The following is an 11,048-nucleotide window of genomic DNA, read 5'->3' on the forward strand; positions in this document are numbered from 1 at the left end:
GGGCTGCCGTCTATGGGGTCGCACAGAGTCAGACACAACTGAAGCGACTTAGCAGCAGCAGTAGCACCAGTAAGAGTATATTTAGAATGAAATAAATAGTAAAAAATGGATTTTAAAACATATTATTTGTTGTTGGAAAATTAAACAGGTGAATAGTTGTTAAAGAGTTGTTTAGAATCCTGCACCATAGGACCAGCTCTCTTTTATTCTTTTGGTTGATATAACTTTGTTAGACCCATATGATTCATCAAACATACACTTAAAGAAAATATGTCGATAGCTTTCCCCTGTGGAATAGTGGAGTTTGCTGGCCAGGCCATAGTGGCGAAATACAGCACCTGCTGCATTCTCAGACACTTTAAAATAGGGTGTTTTAAATAATTCAGTTCCTCAGCTCACTAATTCCTTTTCCTACCTTCTGGCTTGATTTTGTATACTCAGGTCCAGTAGTTAACCCAGAGCACCTTCCATATGGGGATGGTAGGATGTATTGGTAAAGCTGTCAGCTGGTCTTTAGAACACCTGTTTGAAGTGTGCACCCCCACGGGTCAAGGAGCAGTATGTGACTCTTATTAGTCCAAAGCCTGTGATAGGAGAGAGAGATACATTCATTACTTACTTACGTAGAAACAGAGAGAAAGAACACGTTAACAGGTTTTCAACTATGTTGAAAACTCAGTGGTTGGGTAAAAAGAGCTATCATAGTAGTGATCCTCAGATGATTTTGGTGCTGATATAAAGTAATAAAAAATTTTGATTCAGTAATGTTGACAGCCAAAAGTCTATTTATAGGGAATGTAATAACCCCTGGCAGAAAACAAGCCCCGTTACCACGGGAACGCTGTTCTTGCCATTTTGCTTCTTAGAGATATTTAACTTTGAGCTTTAATACCTGCCCACCAGGAAGTCTGAGGTGTTTAAAGTTTAAAATCTCTACCCACTCCCACCCTATCTGCACCTGAGGCTTTCTTTACCACAATGAATAAACCACTGTGATATCTTACTTTAAAGAGTATTTTCTACTTTAAAACTATTCTTTAAAAGAATCAGTTCCAAAATTCTACGAGCTGTACTTTTAAGAACCATAATGATCTTTTTAAAACTTGTATTCTTGTTAAAAACATTTTAACTTTTCGTCGCCCACATGGGGAATTTCTGTAGGAAATTAGATGAAGCCTCACTAAATTAACGGTCCCAAATCCTTCAGTATGCATTCTTTTTATCTAAGTTTGTGAACTACTAAATTCTTGAAATCCAGGTCGCCTACCCCTCCACATACCTGGAAAACAGAAAGCGCAGCTTAAATTCTCTCTTAAATCTTCCCTTTCTCACATATGACCTGGGTTCCAGGCACTTTGTGTTTATTTCCACTCCAGTATTAACTGTTGTGTTTCTTTCAAAGAATATTTGCTATATAGTAGGTATTTAACAAATGCTTTGTTGAATTTTTTTCAAGAAAGCCTATTGGCTTTCCCTGAATATACCATTAAAATGGTATCTTTTTTCTTGAATCATAATTCTAGGATTAAAAAGTAAACTAATGTGCATCTGAATCTCTCAATTATAAAAGTTAATTAAGCTTGTATTTAAAGTTTAAGGACATTGCCAGAAACTGCAAGATGTGACACTTACCTTCACATCAGTCTAAATGACTGTTTGACATGATGTAGATAGTATCACATTATTACAAAAATATTTAATTTCCAAGGCAAAGTGTATTTTATAGGACTTAGAGATTGACTCAGACTTGGAGAGCATTTCAAAAATAAACTTATAATAACTAGAAAACTAGGGAATTATAAAAACGGGAAAGCCTAGAGAACTCCCCTTGCAAATTAAAAATTAGAAATGTTTCAAAGGAAACTCCTAAAGCATTGTAGATCATCAGCTGCTGGAACTGGTTGTATTATCTTGCCCTTATCTGAGGTCACTGCAAAATTCTTTTTTAGGGTTTTCTCTTCAACCCACCCTGGGAAGGCCTGTGATAGAAACTTTATGTTTGTACTGTTTTTTAAGACTCTTTCCTTCAGTGACTGTTTGATAAATTAAAAATGGATATGTGTGAAACAACAAAATACATTAACTCATTTATTGTATTTTTTTTTTCCTACAGAAAAATCTGTGACCCAGGCCTTACTGCTTTTGAACCTGAAGCTTTGGGTAATTTAGTGGAAGGGATGGACTTTCATCGATTCTACTTTGAAAATGGTACATTTACTTTAATAGCATGCCTTTTCCAGCTTCTCTGAATTTCTCCAGAATTTCTAGATTCTTTGGCTCTTTCCTGCAATGAGCATTCTTACTTTAGTCCAGCATCCTACATCATAATTTTGTAATTTGAAATAAAAAAACACAATAGCCATAAGCTTTGGTATGTTTTGAAAAATACCTAATTTTATATAAAAAGTGATGGTGATTAAATACACTCCATAGAAGTCCCAGTAAATATATAATATACGCTGTGAAATGAGTCACCAAAAAGTATTTAATTATTTTAGGTTTTCAAAACATTGTTTATATGAAAAAATGAGAGAAACTACAGCATGCCAGAATATTTGCCATAGAGGGTGCTTTCAAGAATAATAATCAGTGCTCATTTCCAAGGTAAAAATGTGTATTAAGATGAGTAATGAGGTAAATATTTATTCAGATTACAAGAATTTTAATGGTATCTGATAAAATAAAAGAAACACCTGCAGAAATCCTCCAGGTCACCAAAAAAACTATAAAAGAGAAGTTCCTCTTATCCTTCTCCTAAAGACATTAGGTATAAGGTATTTGCATGATGCAGGGAGTAAATTTACCTTTTGCAATAAAATTTTTATGAATTAAAGAGGAATCATAGCAATGATTCAGATAATCAGGTTTATGTCCAGTAATTATAAGCATTAACAAGAATATTTGCGTTGGCACACATTTTCACATTCAATGAATTGCTTTTTCTTATATGCACTAGATATTTGCAAGGAAACAAAGATAATTATGTGGTAAACTGGCCTTAACAAAACTTCAATAAATGTTCTCATATTCTCTGTTTCGTGCTGTGATTGACAGCATGTCGTAATGTTTCTTTCAGTAGGCTGTAGCTTGATACCACCTCATCTGTAGTAAAAGAATAATGAACCCATTAATATTGTAACCTACCTCAACATAACACTGCACTTCATTACTCTCCATAAATACATATTCATAATAATAATAAAAAATAATTGTTTTTTATCAGACTGTAGCAGTAAGTAATTAATTAAGATTGTTCCTAAGAATGAAGGATATGTTTGGATAACAGGTAAAACAGTTCTGCCTGTTTTAGTGATCAAAGAGAGTAGCATCAATCAATATCTGCACTAAATCTTCATCTCTCAGTCATTGAACAGTTAGAATAAATAGATGTTGTCAAAACAACAAAGGCTGGAGCCTATTGAAGTGAAGTCGCTCAGTCGTGTCCGACTCTGCGACCCCATGGACTGTAGCCTACCAAGGTCCTCTGTCCTTGGAATTTTCGAGGCAGCAGTACCGGTGTGGGTTGCCATTTCCTTCTCCAGAGGATCTTCCCGACCCAGGGATCAAACCCGGGTCTCCCACATTGTAGACAGACGCTTTACCGTCTGAGCCACCAGGCAAGCATGGAGCCTACTGAGGGCTGCTCAATCAAAGGAGAGAGCTAGAGGATCAGAATCAGGCTATATGGCCAACACCAAATTTTGGATTTTTACTGGCTAACCATAATTGGACTACTGGAATGGACTGTACTAAATAAAGGAGCCACTGGATGAGATGGGGAAACTGATTCACACCATGGCCAGCCTATTTAGAAGACAGCAGTCTCCATGCTTAATACATGATGTATTTCCCTTGCCCCAAGTACTTTACCAACTGGCGGAAAAAAAAAAAAAAAAAAAAAACAGCCCACAGGAAATCCTGTCAACTGTCCCAGTGGTTCTTTATTGGAAAAATAAGCTGCTCTGTGCACCTGGGCCAGCCCTTCTCCACCTCTGTTCATTTTATGGCTTGTTCCTAACCACTTCCCATTATAAATAATTATGTCTCTCCAGCTTTTTCACCCAAAGTTTGAGTGGCGTACAATTTAACCACAAAGAAAATAATGACTGTATCTACTTCAGCTATTTTTCTTTATACTTTGCACTCAATTCTTTGCGTTAGTGAATAGTTGAATGAATGAATGACATTCTATGTATTGGTCCCAAGGGAAGTTGTTATTGGTTTCGGTTTACTCTGCATAGAAACTAAGCTCTCTTTTCCATGTTCTTCTCTTCCAGCTTTGTCCAAAAGCAATAAACCCATCCACACCATCATCCTGAACCCTCATGTGCACCTGGTGGGCGACGATGCTGCCTGCATAGCGTACATTAGGCTCACCCAGTACATGGATGGCAGTGGAATGCCAAAAACAATGCAGTCGGAAGAGACACGTGTGTGGCACCGCCGGGATGGAAAGTGGCAGAACGTTCATTTTCACCGCTCGGGGTCGCCAACAGTACCCATCAAGTAAATATTTCCAGGCTGTCAGCTTCTTTGTTAATACGCCCATGGTCAGCGTCTTTTACGTATTCCATTGTGAATAGCACAGCATCTGTTATTTAACGCTAGTGGTTGGTTATACTGGTGGGAGTCCATGTTTCATAAGAAGCAGTCTATAATTCTCTGGGAAGATCAGACTAGCTATTTGTTGGTTGAAACTTGCCCTAGAAAGTATACAGTCATTTTAGATAGGGTTAAATCAGGGAGAATTCATGTAATAAGGCAAACAATTTATACAACTTCATTGTCACATATTGGCAGAGGAAGGAGACGTGGAAGGAAAAAGTTTCTAAAATGGCCAAAACAGTCAAACCTCTTTACTCAAAGGTTCCTCACACATAGTTTCAACCAGTCTTGGATCAAAAAATTTCAGTAGTAGAGAAATTCCAGTATGTTTCAAAAAGAAGAACTTAAATTTGCCTTGCAGGTAAATGATTTACATAGCATTTAGATCGTATTAACAATTACAAGTAATCTCTAGAGATTAAAGTACATGAGAGGATGGGTGCAGGTTATATGAAATACTACACTATTTTATATAAACGACTTGTGCATCTGAAGATTTTGGTATCCTTGGGGGCTCTCAAACCAATCCGCCACAGATACTATGGGCTGACTGTATCATATAAGGAGCTTCATTTCATAGATTTTTCTACTGGCACTCTATTAGGATATTAGAAACTTATGGAACATAGCATTTAAAATGCAAGTATTACATATTTCAGCATCTTTCTCACTATACCACTCTACCTCAGAGGGCATGGTTGCTCTTCCATTTATATCATCTAGGTGCTTACCTTGTGCCAGATAAAATGCAAGGTGAAAGACACTGTTATATCACCAATACCAAAGAAAAAACTAAAGCTTCATAATCAGCTTCAGAGTAGAAGGGAATGGATAACCCATGCAGCAAAGTGCTTATAACAAGTTGGAAGTATGCTTTGTAGAGAAGACAGAATTTTGAGCAGTCTCAAGTGAGGAGTGGAATTTAGCAAAATAGAACAAAAGGAACACAGTCCAAGTTCAAGGAGCATCAAGAGGAAAAGCTCAGCATCAGCCATCAGCTCCCTGTGGTAGGACTGTGGGTCCAGGAGGCTACCTCCAGGTGGCGTAAAGGGGATTATGGTGGTGTCGAGTAAGAGTAGTGAGATGAGGACAAGAAAGCATGTTCAGACTCGGTAGAAGTTCAGCCAGCTGCTGACCTCATTTCAGATTCTCTCACCTATTCGTATCTGGGGGCCTTGGGATGGGTAGTCAAAACCACACAAACAGCCATTCAATGCACTCCAGAGAATCAAGATGTCTTAGTTTAATAATGTCCCACCAGTGGTTTTCACATGGCCTTCTGTTTAGCCTTATTATGTATCAGTGTTGGATTTGTCCAAAGTGGGTCAAGAAGGAAAAAAAAGAAAGGTTGAAATTCACTCCAAAAAATATAAATATGTATATAAGTAATTAAAAGACAGGAGAACTGTAACAATAATGAAGATGCCTATCTTTGTGCACTTCTGAGTTTTTTACCCCAAAGAGGTACAGTACCAATTGCCAGCTACTACAGAAAGGATTACTTTCATTCAGTACTAGAAGGTTAGTTTTTCTACAATTCCCTGTAGTGTTTATGGATAGAGCCTACTTGAGAAAATTTCATTTTATGCCAGGTGGCTTAAGTGAGGCTTCTCTTAATAGGCCACCTTGTATTCCAAATGGGAAAGAAAACTTCTCAGGAAGCACCTCTTTGTGGCAATACATCTAAGGCCTGAAAACCATTCACACATATGGGTCTTGTAAGTAACATCTCGCTCCGTGATACTTTGTGATTGGAGCTAATGACTGAAAAGCTGCATGGCTGTTTTTCCTCTCTTTGAGGATATTTTCTTGCATTGTAGTCAATGAAAACCATAAAAGGTCTTTGAGAATCCACAGCATTTCTGCATGAGCTCTTGAGTCTAACGTTTGGTAACATTGTGTAGCATAACCCTTATTTTCAAGGTATTAAGTGCTGAAAAGACCCTACCTTCAGCATATAGATCGTGGCATTTCAAATATTGTGGAGTTCTCACATCAAAAGTCAATTCTATCTGGGTCAATTCAGACAACTCTCAATTATCCAGATCTAATTTATATCCGGCTCTAGGATCCTTTGATGTCTGTTTTTTCAGGAGGTTACAGTTCCTGTTCTGCACTTAACTAAGGTTAATAAGTACATTAATTTGCTGTGCCTGGCCAAGTTTAATGGTATTTGACCACAAGGAGGAAGTCAGGCTGAAATTTAGAACTCACAAAGTGAGTAATTCCAGAGGATAATTGAAAGTTGACTGTAGTTAAATTCATGCCTGTGTTGTTGTTTAAGATTGGCTTCTTACCTTGGATTAGAAGGATTCAGATACGTGTGGCAGCGTTGTGAATTTGTTCCCCAGTCAAAGCCCTGAACTTTGTCCAAGCTTGGAAGAAATAGTGCTCCCAGCTGTTGGTTTAAAGAAAGAAGACCTCTGGTTAAATAAGAGTAATCCCACATTCCCTATTCTTGAGGCTGTAAAATTGACTTTTAGGGTTGACATCCAGTGGAGTCTAAGAATAGTGACGAAAGCTAAAAGACGAAGTTAAATTTTTAGTCTCTTTCAACCAAATAATACGATTCATTTATTAATTTATCTGGTAAGCATGACTGCTTAAACTGTATATTTAATCATGTGATTGCAGCCTGAGTATTTTTAGCTTTGCTCTGTGTGAACAAATTGACAGATTAATGCAGGAAATCAGTATTGTCTAACATCATTTTCTCTCTTAACGGCCGCAAAGATCTCTTATACATAGTATTTTCAGTCTGTTACTTAGCTATAAAAACCGTAGCCTCGCCTCATCTTTGGCAAAGCAATCTGATAATACTTCATAAAACAGTTTATGTCTCCCCTCTCTCTCTGCAGCTAAACATCAGCAGTGCCACTTCTGCAGTCCTCTGTTCTCAAGGCACCTGGATGGTAGCGCTGAGCCGTCCTCCCTCCTCTTCATGCATGTTTCCGAGTGCATGAAGTTGTGAAGGTCCTCTGTGTAATGCCTATGTGATGCATCACCTTGTCATAGATTCCTTCCTATACATTGTTTACACTTCAACTACGGGGATGTTCCATGCAAACTTCAATCATTGTTGGCAAACAATAGGGGGAGGTGAGCAAAAAAAAAAAAAAAATTCCGCAATATTCCTGAGTACAATCTAGTCATCCAGTTTCTCTGTTTATGCCAAGACTTAACAGACTTCAGAATTACCATTCTCTGAATGAGAGTTTGTAAGAGAAAAGTAAATTTTTAAAAACTCTTTGCTGTTCATATGTTTTAGCTTGTTTAACAAAAAAAGTCAAAAAAACAAAAACTGACCTTCAGTTTCCTGGTGTGATCCTGGCTGCAATGGATGATTTTTCACTGAAAGCTGTGTTGCTGTTACACAAAGTGGGTTGAATCATTTATGAATGTGGAAGTGAGAATTAGTGGGTTTGCTATGATCTAAAGTCATGTCTTTTTTGGTCAAACTACATAAACTGGAAAAACTCCCATCACTGACAAGTTTGATCACTTTAGGGTATACGCTTACTGTTCTGGTGAAATTTGCCGAATTGAATTTTTTTGTTCTTTTCTCAAACCTGTGCTTTTTAATTTTTTCTTCATTTTCTCCTATTTCTTTATCACTTTTGTTTGCTTCTTTTTGTATCTTTTTTTTTCATTCTTTATCTTTTTTTTCCTGTTTAGTAGTGTGAATAAAGTGAAATTTGCATAATGAAGGTAAAATAAAAACTGAGGCCTCTTGGAGGTGGCTGGACTCATACTTCGAGCATCTTCAGGGCCCATAGAGATGAGGTCAAGAAGCGCTCAAAGGTTTGTAATTCTGCTCTAATTCGGACATAGGGATCCTAACTAAGTTGGAGATATTAGAACAGTTTAAACGTATAGGAAGGCAAGTAGGATCCTCCTGCACCCGCAGCATGTCTTACTGAGTGGAGCTGTTGCCAGGACAGCGCCCAGCTGGTCATGGATCTGGATTTTGTGCAGAGGCACTTTCTTCTGCCTCGCCCCTCCTGCGTGATCACTGCCAGGCTTCGGAAGTTCAGAGGATGGGGAACACTGCAGGCCTCTCTGAGTGTTTTGAACACGATCTCTGTGACTCGTGGTTTTGTAGCTACTCTCAAAGTCTGAGTAAAATTACGCTTCCCTTCTAGGAGTTGTTAGGATTTTCCTGCTTAAAAAAAAAAAAAAAAAGGGAAATGTCCTTGTTTATTCCATTCCTGTGGGGCTTTTTCTCCTCCCTGAAATGCTTTATAGTGCATGGTATCTTCATCAACCTTATTTTAACAGCAGTAATTCACAATCCTCAGAAGCCTATTTTTAAAGCAGAAGCAAAAAAAAAAAAAAAAAAAATCAACCCTCCCTCTTTTCCCTCATTTCACGTTTCTGTGTTGATTACTAATCACCTTAGATGTTGTTACTAGTGGATGTATGGTAGATGGATTGAAGCTTTTCTGATAATTATTACACAATTTAAAACAATATATATTTAAATATATACAGTAAATGTATTGAGCCATGTTAACCTGCCAATGAGATCTGTGAAAAAGTAATCGCCTCATTTTTCCCTTTTTAATTTCTTTTACCTTTTTGTGAAATGGCTATACGTGGCATACATGTATTTTAGAAAAATATTAGGTATAGAGTTTTGTTTTTTTTTTTTTTTACACTTTAAGCATGTGGTGTTGAAGTATTACTGTAGATCAAGTTTGTCTTCCACACTAAGATGTGAGGAAATTGTGATTTGTTCTCTCCACCACAACAGAATTACACAATTATCTTCTCTCATTTTGAAACACTGCAGTTTACCATGGGACACTGTATATATTTCTTGCCATAATGGTAAATGACTGACTGATATATTTAAGAGTTAATAAATTTGTGATTTCTGCTGACAATGTGTCCACTTTTATTTCTTCAGGGATACTCTCTTTCTGCATGTGTGAGGCTGGCTAGTGCCAATGGCCACACGTCCTATATGGTCTTATTATTACAGAATTCACCTTTGACATTAAGATGAAGTTACTGAACTGAGCTTCCCTCTAAGAATGAACTTGGCGATAATGACAATTTACTGTGTTATTTGTGTGCACAAAAGAACAGTCTCTCCTAGGAAAGTTTTTCTGAGAACAAAGCACTTGACACAAGAGTCCTAAAAATTTCTGAACTTGCCCTCCTCCTGATGGCTGCTAGCCCGCTTCCACTTTTAACTCAAATCTGACATCTGACTATGTAACACTTCTGAATCATCGCCAATATTCAGGCAAGCACCTCATCTCCTGTTACTCCAGCTTAAATCTGAGTGTACATAAGTAGTGAACTTTGTTCAGTTTATTAAACGCCCTACCACACGAGGTTTGTTTCTAACCTAGAATATGCTTCCCCTACTTCTTCAACATAATTCATACTCATTCTTTCAAATTCAATTTAGAATAACATCCCCTCCAGCAAACCTCCCTAGACCATGCTGTAAGCTCACTCGTTCTCAATACTTGCATAATGGTTGGTGTTCACCTCTCCCGCCCAGCACCTTGGTTTTGGAAATACATCTTTATTTGTGTCTTCTCTGTAGGCAAGAACTGTGTGTGTGTATCTGTGAACCCACATGAGATGTTAGTAACTATTGAACCGTGGGCAAACCAAAACCGGGGAACTCACAGTGTAGAGTCCTGGATTTAACGTTTGGCTCTGTTGTCTTTGACACTCTCAGCGATTGCCTCTTCCCTCTGAACCTTCATTTTCCTATTTATAAAATGAAAAAATACCAATTAATAAGGATATGTGAGGGTTTAGAGATAATGGATAAAGAGTACCTAGAATAATATTTGGTGGATAATATTAAGTAGCAGCAGCTATAATTGTTCCAATCACTGATACTAATATTCCCAATGTTCTGGTTATTCCTTACTTAGACGTGTATATAACTCTTATTTTGCTATGAGCTGCCCTGTTTATGTTGGTTTACTGATATTGCTAAGGATATGCTCAAGTGTTACAGCAGAAAAATGAGAAACAATGATGTAGTCATCTAGCTGAAAATAGGGAAAATGAAAGGGAGTAAATCAGTATATTCTGGGGAAATTCTCAAGGAATTTTGGCCTTAAGTAACTGAAGTTTTGAATCTCTGTATAAATAAAAACTATATATAATGTAAGAGTAAACACAGAAAGCACAACCTTTTGAATGAGTGATCTCGTTAAATAAAATTCTACTGACTTATACAAATGTTTCACTGTTTCCATGGTTGTCTGTGTCAGATAACAGTGCGAACAGATAAGACAGATAATGGACATCAACATACTGAACTATGTGTCCGTGGTCTGAATAATCATCAGCAGTCATAAACCACCTGTCTGAGCAGCAGCATGAAGTAGTTACAGTACTTCTACCTTTCTGTCAAAACGATTCTCAAAAATAAGCTGGCATATTCTTCCGAGGACTCAGCTTCTGCCTCC

The 11,048-nt window shown here is 37.5% G+C and overlaps 1 protein-coding gene across 13 annotated transcripts in view; it reads left to right on the forward strand.

Moving 5' to 3' along the window:
* The window catches only part of CAMK2D (calcium/calmodulin-dependent protein kinase II delta), a 308,976-nt gene extending 299,488 nt beyond the window's left edge, over positions 1-9,488 (forward strand). For 6 of the 13 annotated variants that reach the window (XM_010858494.1, XM_010858496.1, XM_010858500.1 and 3 more), the window contains 4 exons: positions 2,114-2,208; positions 4,278-4,506; positions 6,226-6,323; positions 7,464-9,488. In XM_010858494.1, the coding sequence (XP_010856796.1) occupies positions 2,114-2,208; positions 4,278-4,506; positions 6,226-6,292 (391 nt within the window). In that variant the 3' untranslated portion in view covers positions 6,293-6,323; positions 7,464-9,488. Of the gene's footprint in view, positions 1-2,113; positions 2,209-4,277; positions 4,511-6,225; positions 6,324-7,463 lie in introns of those variants that run through there. The other 7 variants (XM_010858499.1, XM_010858501.1, XM_010858504.1 and 4 more) reach the window with 2 other exon arrangements.
* Positions 9,489-11,048: the final 1,560 nt, after the last annotated feature.

This window comes from Bison bison, unplaced genomic scaffold, assembly GCF_000754665.1.
Source record: "Bison bison bison isolate TAMUID 2011002044 unplaced genomic scaffold, Bison_UMD1.0 scf7180017864389, whole genome shotgun sequence".
In the NCBI taxonomy this organism is placed as follows: domain Eukaryota; kingdom Metazoa; phylum Chordata; class Mammalia; order Artiodactyla; family Bovidae; genus Bison; species Bison bison.